We start from the raw sequence: 24,582 nt of genomic DNA on the forward strand, positions 1-24,582 counted from the left end.
GACTGATCCTTTAGGAGAGTGCAATCACCTCCAGAACAGGCTGAACATCACTTAGTTGGGCAAAAGAACCACCCACTTATAGTACCTCTGTTAGGTGCCTTGAGAACTGGAAGGGGAGTGAAATTCTGGATCCAAGTAGGATGTAATTATAGCAATTAGTAATTTAGACAGAAAATGTGACATTAATTAGAAAAGTAATATTTAACCTATCATTTTACTTTCAGTAAAAAACAATTGTGTGAAGGATACATTAGCTTGTCTTCCAAAGCTATCATATTGTAAATACTGCGAAATAATGTTATGGTTGCCACATCTGAGACCCATGAAAGTTTTAAACCATCACTTTTAAAAAGAGAAGAGATGTAACAATATAAAAGAGCTACGAGATACAGTCTAAGCATGCTGTGCTTCTGCGAGGAATGAGGAATTAGTTACAGCAAAAGCCATTTCCTCTGGCTTGCGGCAAGAGAGAGAGGCCAAATACTGAGAGAGCTCTGTAAAAAAAACTTCATTTAAATAAAAATTAATTCTGATTTAGAAAGCTTCCAAGTTGCAAAAACCAAGTATCACGGCTTTTTCAGTCTTGTTCAGATTTAATTTTAGTCAGCTTGCCAACCACATTCAAGCCTTCAGTCAGACAGACCAGGACCAGTTGAGAAGGAAAGCTCGAGCTGGGTGTCATCAGTATACTGATCCATCAAAACTCACATCTCTGCACAACCTCACACAGCAGCCTTGAATACACATTGAGCAGGCGGGCAGACACAATGGAATGCTGGGGAACCGGCACACCTGGTGTCACCTGCAACTCATGATCTACTGTATCAAAGGTTACATAAAGATGTAACAGGACTAATAGGGTGCAGTTACTCCTGTCAGTCTCTAGGTGGAGGTCATCAATCATGACCACAAAACACAGCCAGTGTCATTCCCAGATTGGGATGGATCTGAAAAGCTGGTGTTTACCTTGTAGACTTGGACGGCCCAGAAGGAAAAGCTGTAGGCTGGGTTGTAAATGGCCAAGGACTCTTGGCCAGTTTGCAATCTAGAGAATGTATATTTGCCTTTAAACACACTGATAAAACGAGATGAGGTAATCACTGTTGTTTGTAGCATTTCTTCATAAGTCCTTTCATTGGCTCTATCCCCCAAACTCTAGTAAGTCAAATTAATGCTGCTACAGGACAAAGGCAGACAAAAGAAATGTGAGAAATACAGGTGAGAGCCAGTGTGGCCACCCAATCTCCTGCTTCATTGGTGCTTTTAAAGGAAAACACAGGTTTTCTGAGTTGCAGCCTGATATCTTAACCTGCCTTACAATCATAGAATAGCAGAGTTGGAAGGGGCCTACAAGGCCATTAAGTCCAACCCCCTGCTCAATGCAGGAATCCACCCTAAAGCATCCCTGACAGATGGTTGTCCAGCTGCCTCTTGAATGCCTCTAGTGTGGGACAGCCCACAACCTTCCTAGGTAACTGATTCCATTGTCAGTGCAAGCTGCTTACAGTTGCACTTGGGAACAGGCCGTACTATAATATCTGTTTCCAGTCAGATTCCTGTACTCTATATAGCCTTGTTTGGAATGCATATTTCATAGAGATTCATTTTCCATTTCAAAAGCTTGCTCACTATTTTGTGTCTTTTCAAAAGTTTGCTCAATATTTGTTGACATTTTAACCAGCCCTGATAAACCTATTACAGCTCCTGGATATTTTCTAACATACCATCACAGTTGCTTGTATTTACTTCATAGACATTTCTTTTTTTCTGGTAAGTTTTTGGGGAGGAAGGCTGGTGATATGAATATTGGCTTTCAAAAGGAATTGACAACTTCTTCAGCTTCTTGAACTGCATTTGCAGTCTCACCTGTGAACCATGGCACAGGTGCATTTCAGAATCAAGGGTGGCCTCTGTACACTGTTATGCAGCTAGATCTCTTACATGAACAAATTTACACAGCAGCGCACAAAGTGTCATGATATCCCTGTTATCCTTTGTCCGTCTCTTCCTCTGGCAATTAACTTTACAGTCAACACAATTTTATGCTTGTCTACTCAGAAGTTAGTGACATTGTCCAGTGGGCTGTACTCTCTGGTGTGTGCTCATATTTCTTGATCCAGAATTTGCATCTTCTATAGATAATATTTAATGCCTAGGCTGAAAGTCTACTCTGCACCACAATTATATTTAATGTCCAGCCCTGATAGTTCATACTTCTTATGACTGGCCTTATGACATCAGCTATAATGTAACCCATAATCACCTGCTTAGTCAAAGTCATTTGTATAGCCCAGTTCTACTGGCTGAAAAATGGGTAACGTGGAATGCTTCTAAGAGCCTAAAGAGTTTCTAATAGTCAAGCTTATCAGTGGTGTGCATACAGAAAGAACCATCAATTGGCTGATAGAGAAAAAAATACATTTGTGAGGCTGTTAATGTTTAAACTGCAAACTGTCAAAGGACATCCTGCTGGAAACATACTTCTTCAACCAAATAGCAATATATGAGCTAGATCAAAACTGTCAATTTACACCAATACAGTTTAGTATTGTCAAGAACTCTCCTCTTCCCCAAGCAGTGCACTGAGAAGTCCAGAGGTAGCACCACAGGGTTTAGTTTCTTTATATGAGAGACCACTGGAGACTTAAGAGCTGTACAGATGTACAATCTTATGTGCAGCAGGTGTCATGTGAATGCATGCTTTCCCTTTTCAATAAGATTTACCTTTCTCAGTAGCAACACATCTTTCCATAGAAATCAGTTTCCCAGGTAATTGCACCGGAAAGTGAGCTAGCTGCATTCGCTGCCCACCCAGGGATGCCTCTCAGCTGCAATGCCTAGCTACAACTCCTCTGTATTTCCCATTACCTGGAAAATATTTGGTGGTATATTTCCCAACTCCATCTCCTCCTCCATGTTCTGTTCCTTATTTCTTTGCTTCCTGTAGTTCATAAGCACCATTTTCAAATGTTTATTCTCAGCATTTTTACTAGAATTCAGAAGCTTGCATTTTTGTTACAAATTTCAAATTGTATGAATGTGTGTTTCAATGTTCATCCCACTTATTTACTATTGTTGCTCTTACTTCCCTCATTTTTTCTAAATGGCCATTGATGTGCATGAATGATGTGTGGTTTTAATCCTGGCTGTGCGTTTTTTATTTTGTATTCATGTTTTTAAATTGTTGGTTGTTTTTACGCTTTTCATGATTTTAATTTTTGTGAACCGCCCATAGAGCTTCGGCTATTGGGCGGTATAAAAATGTAATAAATAAATAAATAAAATAAATGAATTAAGATGAAAGCACAATGAGATTTCAGATCTTATTGTCTGTTGTGCATACCAGCACAGGTTCAGGAGAGTATGTGGCTAACGTTGAAAACATACCTTATGCACTATTCGTCCTACCCATAACTATGTGCCATGGTGTATAAACAAGGATGACCTAGGATGCTGCAGCATTATTTTTATATTTATACATTTCTTTCTAGTTGGACAGACAACTCATTACATTTGCGCACAACAGTTCTCAAGGATACACCAAAACGACCCCTGGCCAACCCCCCCCCCCCAAACACCTAGAACAGAAGTGGTAGGATGTGGTAAGTGTTTCTGATGTTGTAGTTTTCCTCTTGCAGTTATTTTAAACGAAAGGAAACATTCAAAACTGTATGCCCCATCTATAGTTGGAAGCAGTATAGACCATTTTTATTATCTCAAGATTCAATCAATCATCTCATTCCATAAAATGATAAAAATGGACAGTACTACGTCAAACTGCAGGAGGGGCACGTAAGTTTTGAATGCTCTCCCAGTTAAAAATAAACATTTTTTAAAAAGAAAAGAAAACTATCACAGCAAAAAGAAACGTTTGCCATACTCTCTCTTCTCCCTGCTGTTCTAGAGTTCTATTTGCAGGGAGTTCTAACGTAGGGGAGCTCCTGCAGTGCAAAGTGGTGCATTTCATTCCTTTTAGCACGCAGAGAAAGGAAGCGCTAAAACAAAACCTCATGGTTTTCAATTAAAATTTCGAGACTGAGAAGGGGCATGGATAACGGGCGATAGTTCTCGCTTGACTCCGTAAGGAAAGGGGCTAAGGATGATAGGAGGTGCCTGGAGGAGTGAGGCCATCGCCCTCCCCCATAGCACCTAATGGTGCCGCTCTTCTCCCCCTCGCCTTTCCTTCAAGAGTCCGCTAAATACCTCATCCAATAGGGCGGGAAAAGGGAGGGTAGAGTTCCCGGCATGCAGCGTGCGTTTGTGCCCGGCCGGTGGCTAAGATGGCGACTCCCATGCATCGCCTTATTGCTCGGAGACAAGCGTGAGTGTGTGTGAGAGAGGGGCTCTGATGGGTGGGGATGTCTGATATAGTTGCTAAGAATGGGGCTCTGGACAAGCTAAGGGGTGGTGGTGTCCTGCGAGAAAGGGCTTAGGAAGCCAGGACCGCCCTGTTTCCCATCTGTCAGTCAGATGGAAGCATCGCATAGTCTTTTTAAAAATAATGGGTGAAAGGAAAACTATAGAATTATCTCAAATATTCAGTTGTCAAGTGTTGTGTTTTTAGGAGGCGTGGTTCTTTCTCTGTGTGTACGTGTATTGATACACCTACGAACACTGTTCTTTTCGTGTTTGCCTTCATTACCTTCTATACGGAAAGGGCTCGGACTGTAGGTATTTGAGATCTTGGTGTCCAAAATGCTTAAAATCGCAGGCACCTTGAACCTGAGATATACCAATTCAGGGGAAATTGGTCAATTGCTTCTGTGTGTGTGTCGCTTACTAGGTCAGGGTTGTAGGCTGAACATTTTAATATGAACCTTAGCGGTAATGGTTGTGGTATTAAGCTATCGTTCTCAGGCTGCTTATATTGCTTTGTTTGCTAGCACCTGTCATACAAAGCTGCTCTCATTATTTAAAGAGTGGTTACTTGTATATAATGTTGAGTATGTAAGAATGCCCTCCCCCCTACACACACACACACACACACCTTGGCAAAAAAATAGTGTGTTCGCATAGTGTTAGTATTAAGTATATTTGTCTTCTGTGTGGTGCACCCGGAAGTTCTGAGTAAATAGCCTAAGCATCTTCACTGAGAAGTAAGCACCAATGTGTGGGATGGATATGTGTGAGTAGGATTAGTTGGCAAGTCTTGTTATGAAAGTTTGCTATTGGATATAAAGGAATAGTTTTAGCATCAGAAGTGTCTTATCCCTGTGAATCTAAACATTTTGTTATGGTGACATGACTTATTAGTTCTTAGGACTTAAAGGAAATTGCGGGAAAGACATATGTCCATGCCTCCATTTTTCATAATCCATGCTATCTATTGATGTATTCAAAATGCTTCTTGGCATTATGTGGTAAATATAAATATTACTACTGTACTGACTATGCGAGTTAGTCAAGGGCAGTTGTTTACAGGTAGAACATCCAAGGAACAAAGTGAAATATAAAGAGTGCATGTTCTTCTTTGGCGTCAAATATATGCTACTTGCTTGTATTCCTTAAATAGTATCCTCCGATCCACCCAGTATTCCTATTTATTCATTCTACTTTATTTTTGAACACAGATGCTGGATTTGCAGAAGTCTTCTCTTGTTCATTGTCTCTTCTAGCACATAAAAGGCATTTATAGTTTTGATTTTTTCCTTATGAGTATTTGCTGTTTACTCATTAAATGTATAAACATGTATAATACTTTTCTGGGTATTGCAGAATGTAAAAATAAATCCCTGTTCTAAGGACCAATAAAGGGGTGGCCAAGGGGGTAAAAGACAGAAGCGTGAAATTGAACCTATCATCTGATTATTGCTCATGGAAGTCTTTCTCCTAACTCTCCCCTTACTACAAATCACAGCTGTTCTTCTTGCTGTCTTGCTTATTATTTTTAAATTGTTGGAAAAGCCATTACATTCACGTCTTTTTGTTGTGGTTTGACGATACTGTACTCAAACCCTCTCAGTCTTGTATACTTCACAAAATCCATTGCTCTTCTAAACCCTTCAGTAACTCCAAAGCCTTAAAGGATTTATTCCCCCACCCCCCACCCCTAGCCTGTAAAAAGCCTTCCTCTCTTGTGTCTGTGCAATTTCAGCCATTCTTGGATGACATTGATTATTTAGAGATCCATTTTAATCTGACTTTGGACCTGGCTTCAACATCAAAACTGCTTTGGTCATCCTGATAGATCACCTATGTCTGTAGAAGTATAGGAGTATGACCCTGCATGTTATCCTGACCTCTCAGCAACTCTTGATACCAATGACAATATTTTACTTCCGGACTGTTTTGTCTAAGATGGGAACTGGGGCAGTGTACTTTCTTGGTGTTTCTGTGTGATGGATTGATTTCAGAAGTCGATGTTTTGGCTCTGTATTATGATAGTTGGGCTATGGAATTCTGTAGAACTCTTATTTGTTCCTCATGCTGTTTAAAATCTACATTTTAAGTCAGTGTCAGTAGGCTCGACCTTGAGTTGCAGTTGTGTAGTAGAGGCTACCATCCCTCCACACCTCAAATACAAATGGGAAGATTTTGGCAGCCGCAATCACCTCACACAGCGTGCCATAGGTAACAGAAAGACCCATCTCTGCCCAATACTCTATAGCACTCGGGTAGTTGTCCTCACCAGGAGTGCAACTCAGGACGTGGAATACGTCCCAGCTGGAGCAGACGTGGTCTGCAATGAGCCCACGCACCATCTCATGTTCTGACTATGTATACAGAGTGAGAGGGCTCTGAACAGACAGTTCCCATCGCCAGTCACAGGGATGATACGATGGAGCACAACTCCCGTTTCCATGAGTAGACTCTCCATAGTAAGGGTGTAACCAAATCAAAATCCAGAATCAAGAATTAAATAGAAATGGCCAGTCAGTAACCAAATTAAAGCCAAGTGAAAGCTCTTAATTATAAGGGATCAACAACAGTGAAACAGAGAAGTACACTTGATGCATTTGCCTTGCGAGAGGATGTCAAATGGAGCTTGCTGGCGGGCTGATGAAATCAGGTGCGTTATACAACTTGCGCAGTAGCAAGTATGTTCATTGTCGGTGAGGCGCCATGTGTGTCGAGCCAGCAGCCCCCAGCTGAGCCTGGCATTACTTCTTCATACAAAGTATGAACTCTTTTCAACAATGGAAAGGACTTCTTTTGCAATTTCAGATTTTTTCAGAAAGCCCCCTTTATTGGGACCCCCGTGGGAATATTCGGTCACCAAGTATTCCTGCACCCGTGCGTGTCAGGGCCTACTTGCATGCAAACTTGCAGCTTCATAGGCCTTCTGGTCTTTGAGAATTTTTTGTTCTTTTTTGGGGGGGAACCCCCCCCCCCCATTCCGGCCTCCTAGTGAATTCTTGATTCCAAACTGCGCAGATAGGTTTTCTTAACAGGGAGTCAATGAATACAAAGTATGAACTCTTTACGCCCATGGAAAAGATGCCTTTTGCCATTTCAGATTTTTTCAGAAACCCTCCCTTTTTGGGGACCCCCGTGGGAATTTTCGGTCACCAAGTATTCCTGCACTTTTGTGGGTCAGGGGCTACCTGCATGCAAACTTTCAGCCTCCTAGGCCTTCTAGTCTTTGAGATATTTTTGTCTGTACAGGGGAACTTGGCTATATATATATATATATATATATATATATATATATATATATATATATTTCTTTCCTCACTTTGAATAGCTTACTAATGATGTATCCTACTCATAACAGTTGTACTACATGGAACCAGGGTCTGATGATGCCTGTAAAATTAATGGAACAATGGTTTGAGGAAAAAATGTGTTTTTTGTTATTAAAAAATCTATATAGCAGTGATGAGAGAGATGTTCCTTTACAATTCTGTGTTTGAAGAAAATAAGCTCGAGACTTCTAGCATTTTTCTTATGTGTTGCCATTGGCCATTCACACTGTCTTACAAGTGAAGGTTGCAGATATTTTGGACTACGTCTCCCAGCATTCCTGACTATTGGCCATGGTGATTGGGGCTGATGGGTGTCAAAATCCCAAACATCTGGAGGGCACCTGTTTGGGAAGGCTGGTTTATAGAATGCTTTGCTAAGGAAACTCATCTGGTGCCAACTTTGATGTCATTCCAGCACCTGGCACAGATGTTCTTATTTGTCCAGGCATTATAGCACTAGTGTAATCTGGTTCTAATTGTGGTTTCATCCATTCTTCTAAATGTTGTGGCTGTTCTGACTTTTGTTCAGTTTATGTAGTTTTAGTAATTTTTTAATGTATTGTGTGCTGCTCTTAAAGTTATATAAATATAAAAAAAATGGTGGTAAGTTGTGTAATTAGGTATGCCGATATCCCAAAGGCTCATGAGTTATTACAGTACATTTAAAATATTTAAATGAACTGTAGGAATTGTAGCTCAAGGAAAAACATTAAAAAATTTCATAACCGAAACAAAAGTAATGCCTAATTAATGCTCCTCTCAATCCGCTCACCTTTCCTTTTTTAATCCTTTGGGACTTTTCTTTTTGCAAGAGAGATCACAAAAACCAGTCAAGTTAGAAACGATTTTATGGCTTTATATTTGTTAGATGTGTTCCGTCCACGTTTGCATTTACAAGTAGTCCTGCTTAATTTTATCATTAGAGAGGTAGTAGAATATTAGACAGTCACTGGTTTAGTTTTTGTAGTTCATCTATGAGGCATTAAGGATGAATTGTATTGCTGTAATGTTGAAATAAATTTGAAGACAGCAAAGATACTTCCAACTAAATGATTTCTGGACTGCAGCCCAGACTGCTGGCTTTGTTTTGGTTTTAGCCGAAAGGACATTCTGTGTCTTCTAGGAACAATCCCAGACACATAGAAACTCTCTTTCAGCAAAAACTCTCCATTTCAATTTTCAGAATGCTTTTGAACTTACTGCTTTTGCTAAGGAGCTTTTCTATTCTTAATGAGACACTTGATGCCCTTTAAACAATTGCTGCTCTATAATTATATAGTTGTGTTGATTATTACCTTAAAGTGATAGTCTTGTAAGTAAATGTTGTGCTAGTTGTTAATAGAGATATTAGTGTTTTGTGAACTGCACATGACAGGAAGGTGTGTGACTGTGTATTAGATAGAGTGGGGGAATTGATACATCACATATTCTCAGCAGGCAAGTTTAAAACAGCTCTGGCTGCCTCTTTTCTGTACACTTTTCCTATGTTCTGGTGTTTTGGTGGTAAATAACTGTTCTTTAAACTTTCTTAAGGTTGTTTACACTGTAAGAGAATTTTGTACCAGGAGAAGTTTTCAGAGTGTATCCTTTTCCATTTCCACCAGTAGCAGTGGAGCTCTGCATCAGCAAAGTGAATGATAAAAGCGCCTTCCATAAATGCACAGGGGTGGATTAACGTGTGTCTGTTTAAGGGGAGTAATGGTTTGAGTAGGGGAATTAAAAAAATCCTAAAAAATCAAGGCATGAATGGATCTGCAACAAACTTGGCATGTCTAAAGTCCTACATAAGAGCTATCGCCTTGGCAAGTTTCATCTCTTTATCTTTAAACATGAGGGAGCTGTAAGCATTTGATTAATTTCCATTGACTAGAGCGGTTATCTAAAAATGGGTGGTAATCTGATGGGGTGCAGTAAGGGAAGTCACTCCGAAATCAAGGCAGAGAATCACCTCAGCAGAGCTCTGGCACAAATTTTGAGGTGAAGAAAACCCACTTTGCACCCCCCTAAAACATGCAATTAAATTTGGCAGAAGTTTATTCCTTAATTCTGAAACAAAAAAACCCACCTTGCTTTAGACCTTGAATTCCAGAGACAAATTAGAGTCCTGAAATGCAAGTCAGCTTTGTCCCGGGTGAGACAAAGGTTGCAATCTGGCAACCATTGGAGCTAGTGACAAAACCTCCATTAAAAAACAACAGTATTATCCGATTGCATCCGAATATTGATGAAATCCAGTTGCTCTGGTTCAACTGGTCTGATGATCATTCAAATAAATTCGAATTAGGTCAGTGATTTGTAGATAATATTTAGGATGGTTGTTGGAAGCCATTTATTGTGATTAGCAAAGCACCATTTAAGTCTAGAAACGGGAAATATAAGCTTTCAGATACTGATATTATCTCACACTGTCAGATGTCCAGAATGCAGACATGCAAAGGTCCTTAAAATTTAGATATAATCATATGTGGTTACAAAATAAATCCTTGGTGAGGTCATTCCAATAATGTGATTGGTGTTTAAACTATGCAAGGCATAGTTTGTGCACAGTATTACAATCATGCATTTCAAAGGTGACAATCACTAATCCCTGAACAGTACAGATTCTCTAATAATAATGCTTGATTATTCAGTTTCTTTCTTCAAAATTATCTTGTGGCCTGGCTTATACTCAGAGCATTAGAGTCTGAAATATATAATACATTAATAGAAGTTGGCAGCATATGTGTATTTCTTAATGTTTTTGTGACATATCGGTGGTTAATTTCTTCCTGTTTCCTTAAGAAGAGAAGTAATAAGAAATCCTGCACATCTTTGTGTACACTTCCAGTATAATTAATGTTGTATATAAGGTCTTCTCCCCATTTTACTTTTTCACAGGTGTATACCGAAGATGTATACCCATCTATGCCTTATCGGTAGACACACTTCTATGCAGTCTTATGGCTTCTATACCACTTAATATAATATCTACAAATATTTCACACTAAAATGCATATATTTGCATTTATTATTCACACCTACATATGTTTATTGGGTGGAAGAATGAAAAGATAATAAGTTTCAGAATCTTGTGGAGGCTCCTATTACTTGTCAAAGGGATCTGTATTATTTAGGAAGCAGTTGAGCCCAGGTCTTACTTCATGTTTACTTTTTTCTATCTGAAGAGAACTCTGTCTAAACTGGACTTAGAATAATAGAATCATAGAATAGCAGAGTTGGAAGGGGCCTACAAGGCCATCGAGTCCAACCCCCTGCTCATTTACCAGATTGTAAGTCTGATGGAGATCTGGTTGAATTGTAACTAACATATACTTGAAAGAGCAAGATAGCTGTAGTGTTCCATGAGAAAGAAAGGAAAATCCAAAATCCACAGTTGGGTAATACCTTCATTATGACCACTCAAAATGTCACAAGCTTTTGAGTTAGCCAGGACTCTTCACCAGGCTAGAAGGTACAAAAGTGGGGGATGAGGCGAAGAAGTACAATGAGGCAACTTCCATGAAAGCGGACCAGTTTCTTGTGGACCAGCACAACTTTGATTTTTATGTTCTTTGGAGAATATGGTATTAGCTGTTCAGGGTGTAAACAACCACTGGAGGAAGAAGGTTTCTTTTTTTTTTTTTTTTTTTTAATTTTTTATTAAACAACATATAACAACAACAAAACATCAAATAAAAAAACTTGTTACATATACATAAAATTACCTTAATATCAAATATTCAAATTTTGCCTATTAAACATATTTATGCTAAACATAACAGTGCTCCCCCCCCCCCTCGGGATCTCATTCCTGTTTCCAAAAACTCATAGTTTCTTCTGTTGGTGGTTTCCCACTGCCTTTAAAAAATACAAACTCCAGGAACTTTTTCCATATACCCTCAAAATCATTTGTTTTTGCTATACCTTTTTTCATTTTAATATTACATGTCAATTTATCATTTATAGCAATGTCCCACACTTCTTTATACCATTCTTCAATACAATAGTCTCCTTGCATCTTCCAGTTCCTGGCTACAATCAGTCTCCCAGCCGTCAACAGATTCGTTATTAGCTCTTTCGTTTCTTTATTACATTTAAGTTCTTCTTGCGGTGAAAGTAGTGCAATCCTTGGTGTGACTTCTACTTTAAATCCCACTATCTGCTCAATCTCATAAAAAACCATCTTCCACAACTTTTGCACATGTTTACAGTCCCACCACATATGTAAATACGTTCCTTTTTCACCACATCCCCTCCAACAATCTGCTGAAAGCTGATTATTAATCTTATTTAATCTGACCGGAGTTAAATACCACCTCCATACCAGTTTGTAGTAATTCTCCTTTATTCTTACTGACATATTTCTCAACACTCTCTGTCTCCATAATCCCTCCCATCTCTGCTGTCCTATCTGTATCTTCAAATCAGTCTCCCAAACCACTTTCCCACTGCTATCCCACACTCCTTTCTCAATTAATATATTGTATAGTTGACTCATTAACCCTTAACCCTCATTAACAGAAGAAGGTTTCTGACCGTCTGAAGAAGGACTTTGCACCCTCTAACAACTAGGTCAGGTGGGTGGGGAACCTCAAGCCTGGTTTCCAAACCTGGCCCTCCTGAGGTCTCAGTCCTGCCCTCCGAGGTTCCCCTGATAGCCACCGCCCCTGTTCCAGGCCTGTTCCCCTTTTCCCCAAGCACCACTTGTTTGGTGGTTTCTCGGCTCTTGTGCAGTTCCCCCCTGCCCCATTCTAAGAGCTTGAAAAGCCTCTCCTAAGGCTTGCTTACTTACCGGCAGTTAGAACGTTTAGCTACAATATGCTGGGGTTGTTGTCTTTGGTTGTTGTTTCGTATTTCTGGCCCCACCCTTTTGCCTTTGGTTCTGCTGACCACTGGAATGCAGCCTCCGAGAACTTCTCCAAAATTTAAATCATCCCTTGGGCTCAAAGAGGTTCCCCACTTCTTAACTACACAGTTTGGCTTCAACTGACTTTTTCTACCTTAGGCACCACCTAAAAGTAATCTCTGGCTTTGCTAATATGAAAACTCTTTATGTTCTCTTTACTTCTGCCCAGGAGCTTGTACGTTTTGCTCAGAGGAACAGATAGATCTGGGTTACAGCTGGCCGTTACGTTTTCAGAAATGGTGGTCAGCCATTGCTTCTTTCTCTGAGTGCTAGTGGTAATCTAATAACTGCAAAACCTACCAGTGGCTAATTCAATGGGCCAGTTTGCACAATCAAAATAAGCCACTGTGGCTTTTTTATTTAAGCCATGGTGGCTTATTGAGAACACGGTGTGTGGCAAGCACAGTTTCCGTGACCCATGAAGTGATATTGGAGGGTTGTTCCCCCTCCAAAAAGCCATGCTGCCTGAGTTGGGATGGTCTGACAAGCCATTCCCAGGTAGCGATGATGGAAATTGTGTCTGGCCTGCACGCAATTTAGATAAATTTATTTTGAGCATGCAAACCAGGTCATTCAATCTGCAATCTCATTCTTGAGACTGAGTGTTAGTTCCAGATCTTGACCAATCTGGCTTAATTTTTATACTTCTTGGTCTTTCCCACCCCTGCCACTTTTTCTACCATCAAGCCTATTTAAGAATTCTTTAAAACGTGTAAACTTGCACTCCTTTTGTAACATTTTGGTTGGTCCTCCTAAAGCTATTGCCCAACAGTAGATTTTGAACAAATACCTGGTTTACCAAACTGATTTATGTTTTATTGTGTCACAAAGCTAGGTACTATTATTTATTTATTTATTTATTTAGCACCAACAATGTACTTGGTGCTATACAGCAGTTATTCTAAGAGCAACCCTGGCCACTGCCTTACAACCTCATTTTTCTTTTACTGGTCTTTACAAAAAAAATGTCTTGCAGCACTTTAAAGACAAAGTTATTATAAGACTTTTGTTTTTGCTGCAATGGACTAACAGGGCTATACCCCTGGAAATGGTTAAAGGAGAGTAAAATAAAAAAAGAAAGGGAAAGAAGAAGGGTTGATAATTAGGGGTCAGGAGAGGACATACTTTTACGACAGTTGCAAGGGGCACAGAAGTTGGGAATTCCAGAGAAAGGGTACAGCTGTGATACAGGAAGTGACATGAAGTTCATCTGAAAGGGAAGTATCAGCAGACTGCAGAGGGCAAGAGAGAGAAGAGGTTATAGATAGGAGCAGGCCACGAAGCAAAGAAATTGAAAAACAAAAAGACGTAACAAACTGGAACTGCTAAGGAAATGGAAGCCAATGAAGGGAGTGTACCAAAGAAGAAATGTGAGTGAAACAAGATGAAGAAAAGCACACAAATCTAGCAATAAAGTTAAATCTGGAAGAAATATGGTGATGCTGCAAGAGAGGCAAACCAAAAGGACAGGATTAAAGTACTCAAACCAAGAAAAAAAAACCTAATGCCTCTGAAGTAGAAGGAAATAAGATTGTAGCAATGTTTAAGAGTTGGAAACTAGAATTTTTTGCAGTAGGTTGAATAAAACAAAAAAATAGAAAAGGAAAATTAGGAACATTACCCAGTGTGGTAGAAAAGCAAGAAGGTACACATACAGAAGTTGTGTTAAACTAGTGCCAGAATGAGAGATGACATATTTTAGATTTAAATGACAATCTCGTAAATATAAATCTCTCTACAACTCATATGCATAAAATTATACAATGTTATCTTTGATTCACGATTTGTTACTTTCCTAATTTTTTTGACAGCTCAACATATTGGGTATTTAACATAATCTTCTTGTAATTCTAGGAAGTGTGTGTATTCTCCCTAGTATATAACCAGTACAGGTATGTTTAGAGTAGAAGAAACTGATAATTTTTCATAAAACATCCAAGACAAGGTGGGATTACACATCCCCATCTGCATAAAGATAGTCCAGTAGGATGAAGCTGCAGGTCTGCATCCTGCTTGAATCTGTATTTGATATTCTCACCACCACCCCACTGCCAAATTAGTTACCAGGTGTAAAACATGATATAATTTAGTAAATTGAGCAGGAAAACAGGGCCTAACAGTGATTTATAATTTGATCTTTTATAAGCACACAGGGACTTCGTTCTTCAATTTTTTCTGTAGATATTATATTGATTTATTTTCAAGAATGTACTTGAGGAGCTTTTCTATAACAAAGGCTGCACTAGTTCTCAAGAAGATGACTGTTGAAGGCAGAATGGTGAAAGTTCTATGTTTCCATTTTCTTTTTTTATAAAAGAATGTACCATTATATAAAATAAGTGTATATAACTAGAGATCCTTTAACCCATAAGAGAGAGATGTTTCTCCCTAGCAACAAAATTTTACCCATCTTTGATAGGACCCTGGAAAAAATATCCAAATGTTATTCTGGAACTTGCAGCAGTTCTGTTTTTGCTATAAGTTGCAGCTGAATCTGCTGGGGTGCAGGATACCTCTTGCTCTTCTGGGGGTGGGGAAAGATGAAGGGATTTCTGTAGCAGGCATGCAATGACTAAATTTGACAGTCCGTATCCTTAGCACAGTTTCCTGTTTACTATTTTACTGATCCTGTGGAATAAATGGAAAGGGACCTAAGACTTTTAAAAGGCAGAGATCATAAGTTGGGAAGGTTAAAATACCCCTGCTAGTAGACTGCTTAAGGTCAGCGGGTATCTTCTTATGTCACTGTCCTTCTAGTACAGACTTCTCCAACCTGGTGCCTTCCTGATGTTTTGGACTACAACTCCCATGATCCCCAACCATGAGCCATGCTGCGTGGGGCTGACAGGAGTTGTGGTGCAAAATGTCTGGAGTGCACCAGCTTGGGGGAAGCTTCCTCATGTATTATCCTTCACCCAACCAAGATAGATGCAGATGGTTGGTCTCGACATCTACTTGTTAACCTTGTTAAGCATGATCATGGTTTCAAGGCTGAAGTGTAGCACGCTTCATAGCATCTGATGAAATGGGTTGTAACCCACAAAAGCTTGTGCAAATTTATTTAAACCTCTGAACAACTAGTTAGTCTATACGTGTGCTACACTTAACCCTTGAATATACAAACAGAATGTTCATTGCATACAGTTATGCAATGAACATTGTCCTTGTCATTCTTTCTAATAGCAAACCCATGTGGCACATGTGCCAGTCATTTTGGAAACAAAATAGGGCCAGCCACCAAAAAGAAAAAAAGATTCTTTCATATTTGGGGTAATCCCTTGGTATGAAGAAGTACAAATATGAAAATTAGCCTGCCCAAAGCACCCAGTTAAGAAAGGGTAGAGGATTGTGCATCTGTGCAGCTTTCCAACTACCCATAGTGTTCAGTCAGCTCTCTCCTTAAAGCAGCTGCACCAGGGTCTGAGAGGTTTCTCTCATCCAGCTTGTAGAAAAGGTAGAGAAACATCCCTTGCTAATCCTCAGCCTCTGACAGCTTTGCAAAACAAGGCACTGGAACATTTTGTTGGCGGCCTCCAGTCCCTTTTTAATAACAAGCCTGGGAGGTCAGGTGACAGTTTGGAAGTGGAACAGAAGGGTGTAGTTTCTAGGGGTGGGGGAGGAGGATGCCTTAGGTATGTAGAAATATGCAAGTTTGCATAATAAAATTAAAAGATCCCAGGCCAACTAGCATATACAAACTTCTTTGAGTTACAGAATGTTAATACAGTTGAGCCTATGGAGAGGGAACTCAGATCATTGTCTGGAGACGGACTTGCTGATACTTTTATGTCTATCCCCACTTCTCCTGGGTTGGAAGCAAGAGTTTCACATAGGAAACACTGAGATTTCAGCACCATGCCAAGCCAGTGACACAGTCAACAGCAAAGAGAAGTTGTTGTGCTCTTTCTAACCCATGTCTTATTTCGAGTGAAAAGCTTTTAAAGTTTTAAAATTATTTTATGTATTGGGACTCCCAGTTCCCATCAGATCCAGCCAGTAGTCAGGCATAATGGGAGCTATAGTCACTTGTTTTCTCCAGTAGTTCACTTTGGTTTTTTTAACCTGTTATACTAACCATATGATCCCATCCCTGTCAACTAAACAAGCGTCTTATCAAGCATTTCTCAACTCAAAACAACTATTGTTTGGTTAAGTCTCTATTGTTAACTAGCTGCTGTTACATTGTTAATAAATTGTGGCACTATTGTTATTCGAAATGTTTCTTTGAATCCATTACCCCAATTTTTGTCCATACTTAATATTGCAGTTTGTATGCTGGTTAACACCACTTTGTACTGTTTATTCCAACTGCTGCCTTCTGTTTTGTATACCCATCCCTAGTCTGACATGGTATGATTATTGGATGCTCTGATAAAACATAACAGTAAATTGACTCTTTCAAATACAACAGATACTGCATGTTTTCAAGGTGAAACTTGCAATTGCTATTACTATTGCGCCAGTATACTAGCTTATTGATATAGGGTGGGATATAAATGTTTTAAATAAATAAACAAATAATAAATAAATGCCAAATTAATCCTTGTACACTTGCCAGGAAGGGTATTGGGCAGGGCTGTTATCAGTTTTGGTACCCTTGTGAAGCAGCTATGGTCCCACTGCTGCCACTGAAGAGGAGAAGCAGCAGCAACTACTACTGCCTGCCCTCCCTTCTCTGGGCATCAGTGAGGATTGGACTCTTCCTCCTTCCAATCCACTGTACTGAGGGAGAAGGAGGGAAGGCTGCTCCAGTACCTTATGTACTGTGTTATCTGTACAGCACCATGTACATTGATGGTGCTATATAAATAAATAATAATAATAATAATAATAATACCTTGGCACCATTGCCAGTTCTCCACTCCTCACCTCACCCACCCCCACAAGTGGCAGTGCTGACAGGATGCAGCAACTGCTTTCTTTGTAATGAGCATAGTCCTATAATGAGGATGAGGAAGGCAGAATGGAAAATGTTGCTTAGATCCAGAGTTTCCATGAGAGGAACTCCACTCACAGGGCACTTTTGTTTGTTAGAGGAAAGGATGCAGAAGTGACTTTTGCCAATTTCCTCCTTCAGCCCCCTGAAAATCTGCTCTAGAGAGTTGGGGACATGCCAGAATAGTGTGGAAAATAGTGTTGGGATCTGGAGAGTAAATAAGTGAATCATTGGGGGGGGGGGAACACCCCACCCCCACCCCATACACACAGAAGCATCCACTGGAACTCAGTTCTTTCCACATACCTTGTCTGTTTGCTTCTGTCTTTTTATGCTTAGCTACTCTACTCTACTTAGGGTGGCCAGATGCAAATGAGGATAGGACTCTTGTACCTTCAATAGTGGTACAGAAGAGGGAATTTCAGCAGGCGTTACTTGTCATGCAAGTGACATCTGCTGAAATTCTCTCTTCTACACCACTATTAAAGGTGCAGGAGCCCTGTTGTCCTCTGCATCTGGCCATCCTAATGCCACTGCTTTCTCTTGTTTTTCTTTTCAGCCACTGTTCTTTACTCTTCTTTAGGAATGTCCCTAACTCCTCAGTAAGCACTGAGGATCTGGACTGCATGTGGATGTTCTTAACCTGTTCAGAAAATTGTTGAAATGTGGGGTTTAATAGCTCAAATTTGAACAATTGTGGCCATGAGCAGATGAAAATAGTTGGAATTAGTATCCTGAAATTGCCATCTAGTTTCAAGCACATTAAGTGTCGTTAACATTCCACTTTTAAATCAAAGTTTTGGTCTTAAACACATTTGCATATTTCCATAGGGAGGCAAACAAGCAACATGTGAGATGTCAGAAGTGTTTGGAATTCGGACACTGGACCTATGAATGTACAGGAAAAAGGAAATATCTGCATAGACCATCAAGGACAACAGAGTTTAAAAAAGCACTTAAAGAAAAAGAAAATCAACTATTACAACAAAGGTAAGATGAGCAGTGCAGAGGACAGCATGCTAGTTTTAGAAAAGTATATGTGCCTGATCTAACTATAGTTAAGCGCTCTTGAGTCATCTGATTTAAGTAGGAAAGATAAGCATATATTGGAAATACTGACTAGTACAAATGTAATACTTTTTGTCCCATTGGGAACACGTTGACCTGGTTCACATGGAACAACAACCCACCAGTTTAAAAACTGAGGGGACGTCATGCATAAATGGGAGAGAATGAGTGCACAGCTTGCAGTGTGCCTACCTCTTCCATGTTTACTCAGCAACCCACAAGCAGCTCCTTTGTAGATAGCTGAGCATGATGTGCGAACCTGGATCAGTGGGTTGTTTAGGGCTAAATAACTCAGTGGTTTATCCATGGCTTGTTGTTAAATTAACCTCAGCATCTCCTACAACCCAGCAGTTTTTAAACTGATAGGTTGTGGTTACATGTGAAAAGCCCCATTGTGGGATTGTGCCCCTCCCCAACTATCATTTGTCTTGTGCAGATATTAATAATGGCCAGTACTAACCAGGATAAGCTTATAAATGTTTTGTCAGCAGGTAGAAATGGTTTGTTTAAAAGTTCCTGATTTAGTGCTACCCATAGTTATAAATAATGTTAAGGTCAGAAGGAGGAATTTGATGTAAAAGGGTGTTTGGGCAAGGAGCTTGCTCTCTCACTCACTACCACAGTTAAGAGAACACTAAAGTCTGAACATACTTTTAAGGCTGCATCCAATGCACATGCACTTAGGGGGAAGTCCCACTGAAGTTTGTGGGTCTTATGAATAAATGTTGCACTAATGCTTAGCTTTGGCTGGTTCACGCCTTATATTTGTGCAATAGTCAGCTAATTACTACATGATTAAGAGAGGAGTGGCAGTGGTTACATAAGTCAGCCGTTAAAATTTCGCTCCTGTTGACTTCCCAACTGTCATTTTTCTTGGAACTTTACATGTGATGATGTATTCACTTCTTTCCTGACTTAAACATGGGAGTTTTCTTCTTTGCAGTTTATTTCTGTTGCAGCTTCAACCTTTACTCTGCTGCTAGTTTAGTTTCTTTTCATCTTACTTTGACCAAGTTTCTCCTTTTGTGTCACTCCCTTCATGGGATTCCATTTCCTTATCGGATCCAGTTTATTACTCTCTTGTTTTTTAGTCTCTTCACTCTGTGGACTGATCCTATCTATATCTCGTTTTCTCTGTCTTTCCCCTCTTATTGACTTTGCATTGCTGTTTCTTACCTTAGGGGTGAACCTTGCCCTAGTACTTCAGTTTCATGTTTCCAGCTTTTCTTGTTGCCCCTTTTCTCTGGAACATCTTGTCCCAATATCTGCACCTCACCTCTTCTTACAACTGTTTAAACAGCATTTGAAAACATTTCTCACCCTCTATCTTTCTCTTCCTCTCTTTTGTCCTTTTGTGTACTCCTCCACTTTCCTTAAGGTCCCTTACCTTAAGATTGCATGCCTACAGGCAGGATGGTTCTTAATATAGTTACATTATACATGCGTGTAAGACTGCTTTTAAAGTGTTGGTGTGGGGATGATGGTGATGGCGATGGAACTGACAATTTCTGATTATGGCATGCAAAACAACCATATCTGCACTGCACTAGCCTATCTGTTGGCAAAGCTGGCATAGTGAAATGCTTTAGATTTGCCCTGGCATAGCACTCTTGCCCTGTGCCAAGTATTGACTCGCTGGAGGAACAAGTCATAAGATACAGCCACAACTATTTATACTAGTAATGTGTGTCATTAGGTTTTCAGCCTGTGGGCAGGGCCTTGTTTTCATTCTACGTATTTTACACAATGCTTTGTATTCATGTAGTCCAATCCTATGCACAGTTAGGTGCACCTAAGCCAGTTAAAATCAATGGGCTTCAGTGTCCCTAATTCTGCATAGCAGCCTTCCCCAAACTGGTGTCCTCCAATTCAACTGCATATCCCATTGTTCCAGGTCAGCATGGCCAATGCCGCCAGGTTGGGGAAGGCTGCTGTATAAGATTTCAGGTTTATTTATAAATATTTTTTGCTGCCGTACAGCAGGTTCCCAAGGCTCTCTTCCTAAAAATGTCTATTTCCCAAGTTGAAAAAATGTCATTTATTAACTCAGCATCTTTGCTAGGTAGCTGACATTTTCTCCGTGTAAATCCAAGTTTCACTATGCATCTTTTTTAAAAAAACAACCCCAAAACCTCTTCCACCATTCACATTAAAGCTATTTGTTTTCCCCACCCCACCCCTTTCCACTAGCTCTGGAGAATGTACTGCAGACAGGAAGAGCAAGAAAAAAAGGTAGGAAATCTGAAAAACTCAACCAAATGCCCATCTATTGCACTGTTCATAAATATGTAACATGCATCCAGTGTTTAATTAGTTATGGTTCTGAGAACCATAGCACTCTTGAAACATTAAGTGTTACTTCATGTGTCATGTATCTACATCATTGTTCTGATTATTGATCATTTCTTTGGAAATGTAGAGGTTAAACTTCAATGCAGTCTGGAAAACGAAACATTCCAATTTGTGTTAATGTGATTTTGAGTATTTTGCTCCACTTGTTTTGTGATACTTCTTTTTAAAGCAAGTATGGATTTCTACAAATAATACAACAGTATTAAAGAGAAGATGCTTTCACACAACCAATTGTTTCATAATAACGTAACTTTTAAAATAAATTGTCAATTTGTGAAAGGCTGGGAATGTTTATTTTTCATGAAAACTTAGAGGGTGTTTAAGCCCAATGGGAAAACCCAGATTTTCTGTTACATGAACAAACTGAAGCATTCTTCAAACATACTTGCAACCCCCTCCCCTTTATTGCTCTTTCACTCACAAGAGAGGAAGTTGGAAGCTCTTGATTCTGAATTCAAACAAACCAGTTTCTTGCGTTCTGACATCCCAGGGAACTGTGCTTTCTTTAAAGCTAGAAGCAAAAGCTTCCAATCTCCTTCTCATAGGCATGAGGCTTGCTGCAGCTCTCACATAGCACAAGCCATGGTTCTGTATTACATCTGAACCGGGTGTGGGATTGGATTCTAGGCTCAAATCCACAATTGGGGGGAGAATTGGTTATATGAATCTATTGGCTAAACAAATTTTGGCCTTGGCAGTGATGTAGCTGCACAATACAGAACTAGGTACGGTTTGACTTTTCTCAAGGACTAAAGCTCACCGAACACTTGAGTTTAATATTTGTTGAGATGATGACTATACCACTGTAAAAGTTTTTCTGGCTTTTGTCATTAGTTCATTTTAAATAGCAATTTCATGTTTATAATTAAAGAAAAATTCCCCCTCTGCCAAATCTTTGCTGTGCAAAATAAGTATACTATTGTTTACTGTATAGTTGTAGTAGAACATCAATCATGTGTGAGGGCACCTAGAAATCTTTGGGGAAACATATGGAAATAGTTCTATAACTAAGGGGATAATCCTATCTGACTGAGGAATGCTTGGAATTATAGGACTTTTTTCTGTCTAAAAATGCAAAGAAGTGCCCTCACCTTATGTAGTAAATAGACTTTGCTAACCACTGATTGGCACAGTGATGTTGAATAACATTTGCTGGTCCTCTTTAAATGTTTGTGCAGGTCTAAAAGTGTGACGAGTTCCAGCAGTAGCAGCAGCATTAGTTCAGCTAGTGAGTCTTCATCTGAGAGTGAAGATTCTTCATCCTCTTCTTCTGATGACAGTGACAGTGATGAAAGCACTTCCAGTTCTTCCTCCTCTCCCTCTTCAAGTAGTTCTTCCAGTTCTTCTGACTTTGAGACAGATTCTAGTTCCTCCAGTAGCAGCAGCAGCAGCAGCACAGACAGCAGTACGGATGACGAGCCGCCAAAGAAAAAGAAGAAGAAAAACAACTTGGTGCGGTGTTAGGACTGTAATACTGATGAACGATAAATTGCATCTAAAACGCATAATGGCCAAACAAAACTAACAGGTCAATTTTTACAATTGAAAAACTGTATGTGTTTTACATAGTAGTTGATAGGACATATGCTGTTAAATGGCAAGTAATGCTTATTGAAAGAGTATTTTTGTGGGTTATTGTTTAATAGGAAATGCTACCTTTTTTCTTCGTTTTTAAAGAAATCTATCAAATGTTTATATGAACTAAGGTCCAGTCACCCTAATGTTTACATGCCTGAAAGCAAAACACTATTTCTTTGAACCATTCTGTGTTATATCATAGCAACCTTCTGTTTATACCAATTTCATGTTGTAAGCAAGATGGAAGGAGAAGAATATTAAGTTATATTTCAGTTGGCTGATATGTCCAAAGCCATATTTAATGTCTCCTAACAGCTAAAGGAGGAATGATAATTGCCTTCAGTACAAACAAATTTGCTGTTCTCAAATGGCTTTTCCTGACACTTTCTGGTCAAATATTAGTTGCAATATCAAATTTCTTGTTAGTGCGGAATTGGTGGAGGTCAGTATCTTATTCATGGACCATACATTTACACCCGCCCAGCAGGTTTGTTCAGCATGTAGAAAGAGGCTTCTGTGTATATGTTGCCCTTCTGGATTTGGTCCTGCATATGCAAGTGATCCTAGAGAGATCCTAGCATAGTAGTAGGCAGTACACATGTTACTGTGCTTAAGGGACTCTCCCCCCAAAGGAGATGGTTCTCAGTTCTGAAAGTTCCAATCATGGTTTGAGCTAGAGGGAGGTTGATTCCAGGAATCTCTCTGCCTGTCACCAGGTAAGCAGCTCTGTCCAATGCTGACAGTGTCAACTGTCTCATGAGCAGTGGAGGTTCTTGCATGGCGCTACATTCATGCTTCTCTCCACTATGTACTAGAATCTCTGGACCAGGGCCAAATGCTTTATACTTTTTTAACAAAATATGTTCAGAGCTTAAAGGCCATCTGTTAAGCTGCATTTGCACTGTGCATGGAGAGTAGTATTAACTGTTGCAACTGAAGTGTTTCATCTTTGTGCCTTTTCATAAAATTAAATGTGCCCTAATGAGGGTTATAAAATGGGAGGAGGTGGGTTGAAGACCTCATTTTACCTTCCACACACTAATTTGGGAGCCTAGAATAATTATAATAACATACAAATGTCCTATTTTAAATGAGGAAAACATTTATTTTCATTGGAGCTGGATAAAAGAGAAAGTATCTTTACATATTTCCCCTTGTGCTATTTTTGAATAATTCTTAACTGTAAGATACATTTGATTATTCTGGTCATATAGTAGCTTCCATTTGTATTCTAATTTACAATCATTACTTTAGAACAACTATTTTTCTTCTTTGCATAGCACAAGTTATATATAATTGAATGAACTTTGGAATGGAGGATACGTATTAGCAAAGATCATATTGCAGTACATTTCTTGCTAGTTACAGAAGTGAACTAACTTGCTGTTGTGATGAATTTTAGCAATTGGCAGTAGTCACTTAATTTGTGATACAGTCTTTTAGTTTCTTATTGATAGAAGTCTTTTTAAGAGGGAACATCTGGGGGGAATCTTAAATATCCTAGTCTAGTTAAAGTATGAATTAACTATTGAACTATTTTTTATATTTTTATGAAAATGTAGTGTGTAGAATGACTTTTGAATACAAATGTTCTATTTAAATGTTCATGTAAGTTGTGCATTTTAGTCTGTAACCATTTCCATGTTTTACAGAATTCCGAAACTGTAATTCTAAAACTACCAGATAATTATTTGAGTCACGCTAAAGAATGTATCATTTAAGAAGAAAGATTAATAAATTATTAAAAGCAAATTCAGGGGATTAACATTTATTTTGACGTGTTGCACATTCAATATTAATCTGCAGTTTATTTTCTTAGACGATTCTTGTCCTAAGATTCTTGTCCTAAAGCCATTAAGGATAATGAAAGAAATATCTAGGAGATGGCAGACATCACTGTTAACTATTGATTGAAAGCTGAATGAGCTAGAGTAGTTTGGAGATTCGTTTGGAAAATATGGAGATCCATTACAGTAGTTCTATGGCTACTTGCTCTGATGACTGACTGGGTCAGAGGCAGTATGCCATTGAATATCAGTTGCTGAGATTGAGAAGGGCTGCTGCCTTCAGTTCCTGCT

At 39.3% G+C, this 24,582-nt stretch overlaps 1 protein-coding gene across 1 annotated transcript; it reads left to right on the top strand.

The window, feature by feature from the left end:
• Window positions 1-4,199: 4,199 nt before the first annotated feature.
• On the top strand, window positions 4,200-24,247 carry ZCCHC10 (zinc finger CCHC-type containing 10). The gene is made up of 4 exons (XM_063120686.1): window positions 4,200-4,321; window positions 18,338-18,496; window positions 20,765-20,806; window positions 22,105-24,247. The coding sequence occupies exons 1-4, from the start codon at window positions 4,281-4,283 to the stop codon at window positions 22,388-22,390; spliced, it is 528 nt and encodes a 175-aa protein (XP_062976756.1). The 5' UTR covers window positions 4,200-4,280; the 3' UTR covers window positions 22,391-24,247.
• The last annotated feature ends 335 nt before the right edge of the window (window positions 24,248-24,582 follow it).

Source organism: Elgaria multicarinata, chromosome 3 (assembly GCF_023053635.1).
Source record: "Elgaria multicarinata webbii isolate HBS135686 ecotype San Diego chromosome 3, rElgMul1.1.pri, whole genome shotgun sequence".
NCBI classification, from domain to species: Eukaryota; Metazoa; Chordata; class Lepidosauria; order Squamata; family Anguidae; genus Elgaria; species Elgaria multicarinata.

Coding starts and splice junctions, on each gene's coding strand:
- ZCCHC10 (XM_063120686.1), top strand. CDS start 4,281: ATGGCGACTCCCATGCATCGCCTTATTGCTCGGAGACAAGC. Junction 4,322..18,337: donor CTTATTGCTCGGAGACAAGC/GTGAGTGTGTGT, acceptor ATATTTCCATAG/GGAGGCAAACAAGCAACATG. Junction 18,497..20,764: donor AATCAACTATTACAACAAAG/GTAAGATGAGCA, acceptor CCTTTCCACTAG/CTCTGGAGAATGTACTGCAG.